Source organism: Antennarius striatus, chromosome 3, assembly GCF_040054535.1.
Source record: "Antennarius striatus isolate MH-2024 chromosome 3, ASM4005453v1, whole genome shotgun sequence".
Classification (NCBI taxonomy): domain Eukaryota; kingdom Metazoa; phylum Chordata; class Actinopteri; order Lophiiformes; family Antennariidae; genus Antennarius; species Antennarius striatus.
In genome coordinates, this window is record NC_090778.1 from 10965807 (window position 1) to 10979916 (window position 14110).

General features: G+C 38.9%; 1 protein-coding gene across 1 annotated transcript in view; it reads right to left on the reverse strand.

The window, feature by feature from the left end:
* The window catches only part of LOC137592608 (protein unc-13 homolog B-like), a 99184-nt gene that overhangs the window by 36400 nt on the left and 48674 nt on the right, over nt 1-14110 (reverse strand). Inside the window, exons 9-14 of the mRNA XM_068310880.1 lie at nt 11205-11346; nt 10208-10377; nt 9826-9941; nt 8760-8923; nt 7534-7684; nt 296-364 (exon numbers count right to left, since the gene is read on the reverse strand). Coding sequence (XP_068166981.1) covers nt 296-364; nt 7534-7684; nt 8760-8923; nt 9826-9941; nt 10208-10377; nt 11205-11346 — 812 coding nt within the window. The remainder of the gene's footprint in view (nt 1-295; nt 365-7533; nt 7685-8759; nt 8924-9825; nt 9942-10207; nt 10378-11204; nt 11347-14110) is intronic.

Sequence of the window (14110 nt, forward strand, 5' to 3'; positions counted from 1 at the left end):
AAAGAACAACACCAAAAGATGGGGAAATCATTGTTGAAGAAAAAAGTCTGGTGAGACGACAGGGCCCACTTGACACCAGAAACCTTTTGGTGAGTAAGTGGGAAGACACTTTTGTGTCTCTGATTGACAGAAGCCATGGATCTTACACATATGTAAAGCATTAACTGCGAGGAACGAGGGTACACTGGGTACCCATATACACACACAAACACACGCACGCACGCACGCACGCACACACACATACGTACAGCATCTGTTGAATCTGGAGTAACAGTGGCTGAGAGCAGACACTCACCCGGTACATTGAGAGGTCGATACGCAGGGAGTTGTGCAGCTGATCCAGAAGCTTTACAAAACGATCTCTCTGTTGGAAACAGAAAAGCGAGAGCAAATAGTTTAAAATTTTTTTTTAATGTTTTCTTTTTTTAACTCATGTCCTTTTTTAGACAATGGGGAAGACACAAACAAGAAGACACTGCAATCTGCAGTCTGTGCAGGTCAAACAATTGGAGTGTCTCTGAATAGATGTATAGTGTGACACCATGAAAGCATATTCTATTAGCATCAAAATGTATTTCCATTTGATCTATGACTCTTTACATCATAATCATAACATAAATCACTTCTTGACTTTGAGATGTTCTCAGTAAGTCAAGGATACCTGTGAGGGTAAACACTCCACCTTCGCATTCATCTGGATTTGGGAGCAAGGCATTGAGTTTGCATTGTGTTTGCGCATGAATAGTGTCCACGGCAGATTAATTAATCATAAGAATAGTGTGAGCTGCGTGCAACACTCTTGATGCAATGGAACTGAGGAACACAAGTTTAGTTTCAGAAGAAAAATACTACATGAATACATGGTGGTGAGTTTTTTTGCTTTGAAATGTAAAGGCTCAGTCAGCCCAACCTGATGTCAAAATCATGGCGTCCTCCATTATGACTGGTGAAGGTAAGATAACAAAAGTGATTGTTTGATTTAAATAATTTATCCTTACTATATAAATTAAGGTAACAGTATTGACCCTCTACAGCACATATGTCAAAGTCAAGGCCCACGGGCCAGATGTGGGCATTCCCCACAATGCAACAGCAGGGGAAGTCACTGCAGCGCAGCAAGCGGGCTTTGGATTTCACAGTTTATCAACAGTGTGTCTGTGTGCCAGCTCCTCGTGACCTGTGCAAGCGGATGAAGCGTGTTACGAAAATGACTGAACGAAAGTTTATCAGGGTGGCACTGTCTGTCGCCGCATGGCAAGGTGGTTCCTGGTTTGCATCCTGCCCTGTGTGGAGTTTGCATGTTCTCCCCGTGTCTGCGTGGGTTCTCTCGGGGTTCTCCGGCTTCCTCCCACCTCTAAAAACATGCGCTTCAGGTTAATTGACCGGTCCGAAATTGACCGTAGGAATGAGCGTGTGCGTGGTTGTCTGTGTTTCTGCGTGGCTCTGCGGTGCACTGACCCAGAGTTTCCCCCGCCTCACGCCCTAAGCCAGCTGGGATAGGCTGCAGCAGTCAGAGCGGAGGTCGCATTTAGCTACTCCTCTCCTCAAAACTGGCTAAAAGGAAGGTGGATGCTGAGAGCAGGTTTCAAGCCAGGTCGAAGTCAGAGTACATGTTCAAAGAGGTAAAAGGTAAACATGTGTGTCGTCTGCTAAGTTTGCACGATTCAACCCCGACACAACGCCCCAGCTGCGCATCCAATCTGCTCGGACTCTCCCTCAATTTTGTAGCACAGACCTGTGTGAACAATCGTTCTCTCTGATGAGGCTGAACAAAACATCCCACAGGAGCCGTCTGACTGATAAACACCTTCACTCCATCCTGAGGGTTTCCTCAGCTCAGAGCCTGATCCTTGAATGAACCCTGACCCCAAACATTGATGAACTTGAATGAAAGATGAGACACCATCAAATATCAGGGTCAGCCTCAGACAAGTGAGCATAACACAGAAATTAACATATTTTCAGTTTCATATTCAGTTAATTTTTTACATGTGTTTCTACAAGATATGATGTCTCTTTGAAGGAAGTATTGTTTTGCCTGTGTGCCATAGATTTTTGAATTTTATTGTTTAAATATATTTATTTCAGTTGAATGGACTCAGGGAATAATGCATGCAATGTCATTTATGCATTTATCTTGATATTAAGGATTTGGGTTTTTTTTTGAAGGACATTTACATTTTTGCTGTTTGCCTGTTGAAAAGGTTTCCCCTTGACGTTACTGACAGAGCCATAACAAAATATTGCTTTTTTAAAATTTAATCATTAAATAATATACACTTTGTTAGCTCTTGGTTCAACAGGCTATGGTCATTTCAATATGTTTTAATAAACATTGAACCAGTCCGGCCCTCCGCTTGTAGCAAATTTGTTTTTTTGGCCCTCCATGTACTTGACTTTGACACCCCTGTGCTACAGTATTCACTGCTGCTCAAGTTCCACTGTTGGCCAAACATCAGGTTATCAACATTGTTTCTTGAGTTGATCAAATTTTCCTTCTAATCTAAATACAGCAAAAACCAGCAAGGACAAAATGGAACTTTTCATAATTCTGTATGTTACAGTCATACAACACTGGCCTTCCAGCACCAACTCGCACAGTCATTTGAAGATTCTGCTCATTAGGCAGTTTATCGCTCGCTTTAGGACGTGGAGACGTACAGATAGGAGATGCCAGAACTGAACCAGATTATGATTTACAGCCAGCAGCGGTATCCCCATTGCATATTTTTGAAAATGATACACTACACTCCCGGACATATTTTGGTAACAAAATCGATGTTCATATCATGCCAAGAAAGTACAAAGACAAGAGGCAGGAAAGAAAGAAAGTATCCTCTGGCATGGAAACGATCGGGACATGGCTGACAAACTAATAAACATAAAAAGTGTTTGTGTCTGACAGACGAGATGAGGGGGAGGAATAAAGAGAAGCAGGGTTTCTAATCTCACTCAACACTGGCAAATGTCACTTACTTGAAAAACAAAACCCTGGCAAGTACAGAGATGAAACTGAAATGGGGCAAACTCGAATAACAGTTAAAAAAAACATTTTTGGGGAAAAAGTGGACAATCAGGGTTACATAACACTAAGTCTGCTATTATTGGAAAAGGGTTTCCCTTTGTTTTCATCTTTGAATGAAAACATGAACAAAGCCGATTTTAACTGGAGGGAAGACCAGTAGAAAACTGCCAAATTCTAATTAACTCTTGGAGGACTCTTTTTCAAGTCTTGTTTTTTGTGGGTGTTTATCTGGGTATCCCACGGTGGCAGAAACATTAAAAACATAAACTGAGAAAAATAAAGCAGAAATACAGAGTTCCAGCTATTTGAGTCATGAGAGTTAAACGATGTGCCAAAGTCGTGTCTAGCGGTAACAGATAAGGATGGTAATATTTAGTTTCATAATATACACAATACTGTAATCATGTTTATAGGGCCTCATTAAGTCTAATCACGTCATATTAATGAACTTCATTCTTGCTCTACGCTCTATCCTGCTGCTAATATCATCTCTTATCAAAGAAGTCTGTGATATTGATTATTAGATCATATCAATATGTCTACAATTACCTTACACTAATCTGGTATGGTATCACATTCTACAAATAACAATTTCCCTGATGGAACCTCCTTAAGGGATAAATAAAGTTAATCTCTACTCTAAAAATAAATTGGTTCATTTAGATATTTATGCACAATTCAAAATGTTTGGAAGCAGAATTAATTGCAATAAAATTTTTCCAGGATTTTTCCCCCCCAAAGGAATAAAATCAGATGGGTCAATATACAAGCTGCTGAATAAAGTCGTTTTCTGTTCTAATAATCAATCCAATAGATCAGATTTGTAAATTCTTGGAGTTTTTTTTAATCATTTACACTAATTAGTAAATAGACTAGAGACAGACAAGAAAAAGGTACCATGGTTCTGTTTTGAAGGAGTTTGATAATTTAAAAAAACACCTAAACCTAACGTTAAAACTGAGTCCCAGCATAAACCTACTTGCTTTGACGAAGTATGAACCAAAATGTCCTCACTTTTCCAAACTCATCCTCATATACACATCAGGAGGATAACAGATCAGCATTGACCTTTCAAAAGTAACACATTGTCCTTCCCTAAAGCCTGCCATTATTCTCCTTTATGGCAGCATAACATAGGAAACAGGGCTAGAATCCACCATCATAGGGGACTGAACTTAATGTCGCAGCACTGACAACTAATGAAACAGGGCTGGTTTCATTACTAAAACCAACTACAGCGATCCTTGTGAAGAAAGACTTGTCAACCAGTTGCTGAAGGGATCAAGGGATTATGGGTATTGTTGTATTGATTGTTAAACAACCACCACTGCTGCCAAAAATCAATTGGATGCGAAACATTGACAGACGAGGTAACTTTTAAACATGTGACTTTTTAACGTAGAAAAATTTACATGTTAATTCAAGCCTTTGTAATGACTTAGTTTTCAATACAAAAATCTGTAACACTAGAATATTGTAGAAAAACTTCACTGGACAATTTAGACGTTCATTGAAAGTAAAAAGGGTATTAATGTATTGAAGTAAACCTGTTGTATTCAGAAGACCTCCCTATGCTGGGGATCAATGGAAGTCAACCAGAATGTCATCACTGTACAGTAAGAAATAGTAACGGACAATCTTCTTCAGGATTCGTCTGAAGGACGTCACATATCACACTTCCCTTTCAGAAGATAATGATCCTATGCCGTCATGCTACGACATCGCTGCTCACTTGTATTTCCTATTCTTCTTTGAAGCCCCATTATATTATATATAATCCAAAAAAGCACATTTCCTCCCACACACAGATTCATATTCAGTGGTTTATATTTCTGAATACAGACATTAATGACGCCTGTTATTTCACAAACATAAATTGTCTAAATTAATCTCAATTCAACACAAACTGCTCCACTGTAGACTCTTTTAATAATGATAAACCATTGCTTATGAAGTGAATCTATTGATTCAGTTCATAAGCAATGGTTAGTAACCAAGATTATTGAGATTTATTTTGAGAAAAGTTAAGCAGCTCTAATTTCTCAGTCGCTTCAGCAGGGATAAGGGATAACAGACATTACAGCACAGTATTTTCTCTCAGAAACGATTCCCTGAGTAAGTAATTTATGGCTAAAAACAACTCAGAAGTGAATGATACTGCTTTACCTACTGGCTGTTCTCAGATACAGTCTGAAGACGTATACACACACACGCACGCACGCACACACACACACACACACACACACACACACACACACACACACACACACACACACACACACACACACACACACACACACCAGACAGTGTCATTCAAACTGTCTGCTGACGTCATGATTCTGATAAGTACTAAAAGCAGCAGCAGGAAGAACGGATTGAATTTATATGACAGCATCTTTTACAGGACGAGGCAAAGGACGGGGAGTCAGACAACAGACTAAGGACGGAGGAGAAATGAGGAGAGACTGAAGGGAAGTCTTACAAATTGGAAAATCACCTTATTGCCATAGCAACAGGTGTAAGTGATGCTGTGGCACCAAAGAATCACAGACAGAGAAGGACAGAAATAATGGATTCAATTTATGACTGTTCTGTGCAAAAAACAAGAAGCCAAACACAGAAGACAACAAAACAAAAACAAAACAATGTCCCAATAAATAAAAAGAAACAGAAAGAGATCACTCAACTCTGGCCAGCAGAGAGTGAAAATAACCTTGCTGTTGCCTGCTCTTTCTTTGACCAGAAAATAACAAACATATTCCATTAAAAATTCTATGGCAGTTTTTCCATTGATAATGTTGGTGAATCAATCCAACAGAACAACACTTTTCATTACAATTATTATTAATAACTACAGCAGACAATATATTTTGTTGAATTTGAGACTAACGCCAACCAAAAACATGATTGACTGCGTTCAGTACAGAGACAAACTAGATGCATTAAAATTCAATTCAGCTGAGATTTATGACTGATTCAGGTCATATAATACAATTGCTTTTTATGTGACAGAAGATGGAGGAAGCAAGAGTTTCATTAATTGTTTTGTTTATACAGACATCTGTACTTCCTCAACTATTTGATGCAGACTGATTTATGTAAATTATGTCAACGCCAAAATAACACAGAGTTTTTTGGTCTTTTGGGAAAAAAGAATTGCTGAAATGCTACAAAGGAGAACATGATTACATTTTGGGTTTAAAGGACTAAACTTGGTATTTCCTTCAATGCTACAGGTTACAGCCATTGTTGGAAGAAGTTCAGGGAAAAATTATTATTGTTATATATTATTGTTATATAAGTATAATAACTATATGTAACGGATCCTCAGATACCCACATAGAAGTTACGACAGTCATCCTGCAGACCTAAATAGTTGTACAAATGGTGAGAGCAGGTCTGTCTCAACCATTAAACCAAATCCTGCTGCCAGTCGTTCATATATCACCAGAGTCTGAGAGGAGCCACAGAGAGAGTTGAGCTCAGCAAGACTGGCAGAGATCCCAGGAGTTATTAAGATCGGCCTCTAGCTGTCATTGTCCCCATGTCCTGTGGGGGCCGATGTGATGAATATGAGTTCATTTTTAAGGTTCAGTGCCATGGCAGAGACCCATGGTGTGAGACATTACCTTTTAATGGGGAAAATTATTAGCAATATAAAGGAACACCACCTACAGACTATGTACAGGTCACTCTTCACAAAGCATCTGAGATGTCTGCAGTGGGAGGAAGCTTTCTCAGGTCAAACGGTATCTTTATAATTAATTCAGACAGTTTTAGCTGTAAAAATCCTTCTACTTTCTAAATATGCCAGCCATGTTTCACAATGATTTTTTAAGTTTGTTTTTTCCATAATAATCTGATTAACCAGTTTTAAGATGGAGTCACTAAAGTAGTGACTCTGAACAGAATAGTCACAAAAGTAGCAGCAAAACAGCATCACTACAGGGAGCCAAAGCAACATGTCCTCTATATCTTTACATCATTTAAAGCAGGGAAACAATCATCTACAACTGCTCTTGTTTTGACCTGTAAGAATACGTCAGGGGAATTGTTACGATATATTTTTTGCTAATGTGAATATATTACTACCCAAGATTATCAGAAGTTATCAGTCGTTCTTTATTCAAGCTTATCTTCTATGTAGAAACTGAGAAATCTTTAAACACTGAGAAACGACCTGAGATTTTCATTTCAATCAACATTTGGGAGCTAAAAGTAAACTACTAGGTGAAATACTTCATTTAGTGCAGCCAGATACCAGAGAAGACTATTTTAAATATGAATACTATGTTCAAAATATTTTGGAATAGTACATAAATGTTCATTTATAGAGCACAAGAAGCTCAAGTATGTTTCTATTCATTAACATAAGGAAAATACTGCTAATTACAAGGTAATGCAACTGTCAAAACCTGTTTTAAAAGTAACCAATTCATTCAGAATTTAAATACGAAATTTTATAGAAATGGTTAATGTTTATTTTAATCAGTCTGATGAACACTTACACCAAAGTTAGATGCTGCAAATCTGGCTGGAGCAGACACGTTGGTGGAGGCGATTGGGTGGGCGTAGAAGGCATTGATGTTGGCCAGCAGGGTGCTCATCACCGCCGGCACCCCCGACAGCATGTATTTAGAGGACAGGCAGGAGAAATGGCTGTGGAGGGCAGGAAAGGAGGGAAGACAGAAGGCAAAGTAGGGATTAAGGGTGAATAGCAAGGTGGGTCAAATTGAAGGTTTGAATGGATAAGTAAAAAAACAAAACAAAAAAACAACAAGTATATGGGATGAAGAGGAAGAAAAGCAGAAAAGGACAGGTGGATGTGGAAGCAAGGAGATATTGAGAAGAAGACATGAGGAGGCCAGAGAAAGATCAGAGGGAGGGAAACAGCAGAAGAAAGAAAGAGTTTCAAATGGATGAGCGAGAACATTTTAGGAGAAAAAGGGAGAAGAAAGGCAGAGAAGTTGGAAGGAACTCAGCAAAAAAATGGAGATGAACCTAAAGACAAATTAAGACTGAGACAAGTTTGATGTGAATGATTATGCACAGTGACAGGCTTCATAAAGCTGCTATTCTAGTAAGGAGCCAAAATCTAGCTTTCAATAAGGCTCTTCTGTAATGGCTGTAGAGCATCACTATATTTCAATCACCATTTTCATTTGGCTCCATTATGGATTGGCTCATATTCCCATGTCCACTGGAAAAAGTCTTGAAAACTTCTTATTTCAACTTACTTCAGTGCAAGTTTGATGGTGCTTCTTAATGCCACCATTCAAACAGAGACCTTCTCAGTCCCTATAAGGTCAAATTATGTTATCAATTACTAATACAATTAAAACAAAGGGTGTCAAGAGACTGTGCGTTTGTGTGTGTGTGTGTGTGTGTGTGTGTGTGTGTTTGTGGGGGGTGGGGTGGGGTGGGGCTTCTTCTGCATGTGGTGATCCAATCAAACAGCCTGGAAATCTGCAGCGACAGGTCATCTTTTCTCATTACAAGAGATAAACTAATTTGCATAGTATTTATAGATTACGATTACGAAGAACCCGCCCACAGCTCATCACATCAACACACACGGCTGTAAAAACTGTCCTCGAACACACTAACTTTAATTATTTCCTGATTTGATTTACCACCACATGCACAAAGATGGCCGAACCCACAGCCTGTTAGATGAATTAAAATGGTGACTGCCGAGAAAATGTACGAACAAATGTTTTAACAGTGTGCTTACGTCATGGCCTGGTATATGGACTCAATGCCATAACGCATGGCAAACTCATCCACAATTTCCTGCTGCACCTCATCAAAATACACTTTCCATGCATCGTCACCCTGAGCAGCTGGGATCTTCACCGCTCCACCTCCCACTACATCGGTCGAGAAGTGAAAGATGTTCTACAAAGGAAAAAAAAAATCGAACAAACAACCATCAGCTGTGCTGAAAGAAACAAATAACCAGAAGTAACGTCACGGAATAATGAACAGATGTTCTGCCTCATCAGATGTTGACAAATAATCAAGGTTAAAGAGAGGATTTGAGAACTTGCCAGCATTTTATTTTGTTGACAATTAAGAAATTGTCTAAATCTACTAAAGTTTATAAGTTTTCTTTCTTGCATTAAAAACAATGACAAAATCCTTAATGAAAAATCATGTGTTATTGACTGATTAGGAGGTGTCTGCCTTGTCAGTATTCCTTGTAAATCCCTCGTGTTTCCCTGTTTAACCTTACCCCAGATTCCCAGGTCTCTGTGTTTGTCTTCCTTTTGGTTTGTCTTCCTATGTGTTGTGTGATTGTGGTCCCTCAAGCTCTGCACATAGACTGTCAATGGACACACATGTTTGCAGCCACCTTAGCCTCCCAGTATTATCTATTACATCCACCCTGGCTCTAACCCTTTCTGGTTCTCGTTTTATGTCTGTGTTGCACACACACATCAAGACCCAACTGGTGTGGAGGTTAAGTGTCTCCTTGTGTTTACCTCCTCTTTCTTTGTTCTCCAGGATCAATATTCAGCAGGTGAAATCTCAGCACATGTATTAAACTGTGCACTCACTCACTCGATTATAATGCAGAAAAACCATTACTTACAATCCCTTTACTACTAGAATGACCTTGTAATTTGCATCCTATTGGGTCTGTTGGTGCTATTCCTTAGTCAGCTTAGTATGAGAATGAATCCAGACACTACTAGATATCTTATACAGTAGGTGTCTTTTCCCTTTGCAGGTACATGTCTGTGTGTGTGTGTGTGTGTGTGTGTGTGTGTGTGTGTGTGTGTGTGTGTGTGTGTTACCTCGTGAAGGCACGTGTACTGTATGTGGTAGGGTGCCACCTTTTCTTCTCCCTCAATCTCGACACTGATCTGAAGACGAATGGCACCAGAAACCGCCGACTTGTCTGTCCTCTTTTCTGTACAAGAGAAAATATATGTAAATGGACACACACTTAAACACCATTTTTCACTCATTAACTTTTACATTTAATTAAACATTATCCTGTAAAGGCTCATGAAGGGGGCTGGTGCCAATCCCACGAGAACCTTGAACCTTCCTGCTGTAAATCAACGCCATTATTCTGAAGTGATAAACGAATCAGATTAACTGAAACACTAATCTGGTTCACACACTCACTGCACTCTACCTAATATACACTACGTCTCCCAAGTGCTCACATACCCAGGTTGTACCAGACGTCCATCTCCCCGCTCAGAGTTCGGACCTCGATGATGCTCTGACCCAAGAAGTCATCTGACTCCCTCTTCAGACGCTGCTTCACTCGGGACTTGATATCATCGTCTTCATCCCAAACCCGCAGCTTGATGCGGTCGGATGAGTTGTGACACTCGCTGTGAGGCAGGGGGCAGGAGGGCGGTGCATTATTTGAACCATTGTGGAAATTAAAGTAAAAGATATACATACCTGAACAATTTAACATATGATGAAAAATATTTAAAAATGTTATTCATTCTTCTGTTTATTATTTTTTCGTAGTGACACCTTGTAAGACGTGAATATTGATTTGACCCATCCCATATACACTTTGGCCCAGTGTATATGTTCCTTATTCTTCACTAGTATTTTATTTTTATAGATATTTCCTGTAGTAAAATTGTTTGAAACTATAGGCTTTCATTTAAAATTTGAAATATAAATATCATTTAACGAATCTATACATGTATAGATTAAGTTTGGCCTCAACTTGACTACTACAAATTTTTATTTGTTAATAAAAGTCTTATAACGTAATTTTATATGAATTGAAATAGAAATTAGACAATTTGCTGGAACTGGAAATGCAAACAATACTATGCATAAATGATTTAGTATTCCCAAAGCTTCCAATCAACATAATTGCATCATATTTTGGTAATTATATTGATGGATTAGAATACATGACTTTTTATTGCATGGAGTGATTTCACTGCATACTTCTCTTTTTTTTTTCTTTCACTTGTTTTCCTTTCGAGTACACGCACTAATAAAAGTTAATATAATAAGCTAACAGGAGGGCATGAGAGACATCTGTACACACAGTACACACAGAACTAACCCAATAAAAACAAATTGAAACCAGCCTGCATTTGTTCACCATGTGTCTTCCTGTGGTGCGAAGTGATTGTGACGGTGACTGGGCTTTACAAGCAACATGACACAAACATCCGGATGAACTTACAAACTGAACTTCTCCTCCCAGATCGGATTCAGGTTGCCGTAGATGGTCTTTGTCCTCTTCTTGGTCTTCCCAACTTGGATTGTGACGTAGGGGTCACTGGAACCGGTCCGGTCTTTGGCCTGGAGGCCTTGCGCACTGACGACTGATGACACACACACAAAGCAGAGGGAATACGAAAATTACATAAGAACAACAAACACCTACTCTTTTCGCTCATCTTTATGTGTCATTCAGATACACACACATCAGAACAAAACCCACACAGTTATACAAAACCTCAGGACACTATAACTCACAGGCGGATCACCAAACAACTGATAGCATCCAATCTCTGATTCCGAGGTCACAGAGTTCAACGCAGATTGAAAGTTAAGTTTGTATTGATGTCAACATCCATATTGGTTGCATTGTATTATTGTATATGTATTGTATTGACTATTAACTGAATTATTTTATTTTTTACTGCATTCTCCATGCAACAAATTAAAAAAGTTCACAAGACTCTTCAGTTCAAACAACGCTACCACCTTAAATGTGTTTGTTTAAGTTATAGGAAATTGTTTAAATCACTGGGGATTAAAGGCTATAAAACAGTGTGAAGATATTCCGGTTAGAAGAAAGGTCAATAAAGCTGTAGGAGATTGGGAGAAGGTTGACGAAAGTTTAAAAGTGTGTGTCCGGCACCAGAGCGTGTTGGCCTTCAAATGACCATAAGGTGGTGGTTTATACTAAGACATGCACAAGTGAACTTCCTCATCTGTCAGAACACAAGCACCAGTCTACATCCACTGTTTTTTCCTCCATGATCTTTCTTTCAATCTCGGTGTTGCTTTGCTTAAAGGAATGGGTAGTATTTTCGTAAAGTACACTTATTCACCTTTTATCAGTTGTACTATAAGCTATTGTATATGTATATGAAGGCTTAGCTTTGCACAAGCATTAAAAACACAAAAACAGCTTGACTGGCTGTGTGCAATGGTGACAACATTTCCCTCTCAGCACATGTGAGTGATTCATTTGATCTGTGCTGAAATGATATCTGAATTTTAATTAGATGAAATGTTCCCCAATGAAATCAATATAGCCTTCAAAGGACTCTCTGTAGACATCTCTTCTGTCAGTTCGCCATTGAGTTCAATCACAGCTTGGTTCACGTGCAAAACTGGGCTTGAGTGTCCATGTGCATGAAATCAAAATTTAATGAGAAAGTAATGTGAGAATGCAATGGTCTATCTATACTGTGTGTTTAAATGAGTAGTCGAAGACAATAACCTCAGTACCAACAAATGTCAAAGAAAATCTTACCATCAAGGCTTCTATCTCATTATATACTGAGTAAAACGAGGTTACAAGAAACAACCTAAGCTTGTTCTGTTAAATTTATTATTTATTCCCTATCTAAGCTGACACATTTGCGAAAAACTTCAACACCTTGAAAATCACGAGGATAGTCTTGCTAAATAACGCCTGCATTTTGTCTCACCCAAGTACTCTCCATATTGGCGTAACTTTTGACAGCACTTTGGAAGATAGGTTAGCTCGGTTATAAAGATAAATGTCATGTAGTTGATGATCTTGGCAGACGTTAAATTCTGTGTAGATTCCTCAGATTTTGAGTAGATGATTCATACTTTTATTACATCTCAGCTAGACTTCTGCAATTCCCTTTACCTTGACATTAATAAATGTTGAGTCGCCTACAGCTGGTGAAAGAGCTGCAACACATCTTCTTACAGGTACAAAGAAGAATGATTATATCACTCCTGTTCTAACCTCATTCCATTGGTTTCCTGTGTCTTTTAGAATTGATTTTAATATTTTAATTTTCGTTTTTAAGTCTCTACATAGGCTCAAAATTCATAAAATTTGCTTTATAGCCATACACCTGTGCAAACACATCAGCCAATCAGACGGTGCTCTGTGTCCCCCAGACCAGGTTACAAACTACAGGTGACAGAGATTTTGTGGCTCCCCTGGCGGGTGACAGGTGAGGTATGCCCCACACAACCACACACACACACACACACACACACACACACACACACACACACACACACACACACACACACACACACACACACACCTTCTCGCTGCGAGATAACAGCATTACCTACTGCACCACTTTGCTTTAATGTTCTTTATAAATAGCAGTTTGATTTGAGTTGATTGGTGATGATTTCTATATTTAAAACACACCGATGGAGGAGCATCTCTCTCTTCCACAAGAGCAGCAGCAGAGGTTATGAGATCATTTAAGTTTTTCTGCTTTTCCAAAAGACATGGATTTTGATTAAGTAAAAAATAAGGGGGCATCTTGGGATAAGAATGAGAGGAATACGGCAGATCAGAATAAAACTATTTATATCATAGTGACATCATCACACTGCGTGCAGCTTTTGGTGCTATGACGATATCAGTGATACAAAATTTAAAGCACGTATTCTGCAGACTCACCAGCACGCCCTTTCTTACGGAACGATGTTCTACCAAAGTCTAGATGCACGTGTTGATTCTGAATGTATTATTACACAAATATAGCTTTATAACTGAATGATCTATTTTAAATATTGCTGTTATAGCTCTGATAGACAATTAATGCCATGGTAAAGGGATGCTCGCTGCATTCCAGTCATCTTTTAGCTTCACTTTACTTTGAGGATAGAGGTCAGGCTGCTTTGTTTACTGATTTACTGTTTGTTATAGAAGTATGAAACCACATTCAGGAAGATGTCTGTTTGGTGCCTTGCAAAACTTGCCACCATGGTATTTCTGGAGTAGTTTAGGGACAGCCCAGCAGACGGAACAGTCACTGACAAATAATGACTGCTGATGCAGACAAAACAGTAAATTGATTAAAAACAGTGACTATATAGGACTGAATAAAAACATTGAATCTGATGTGATGC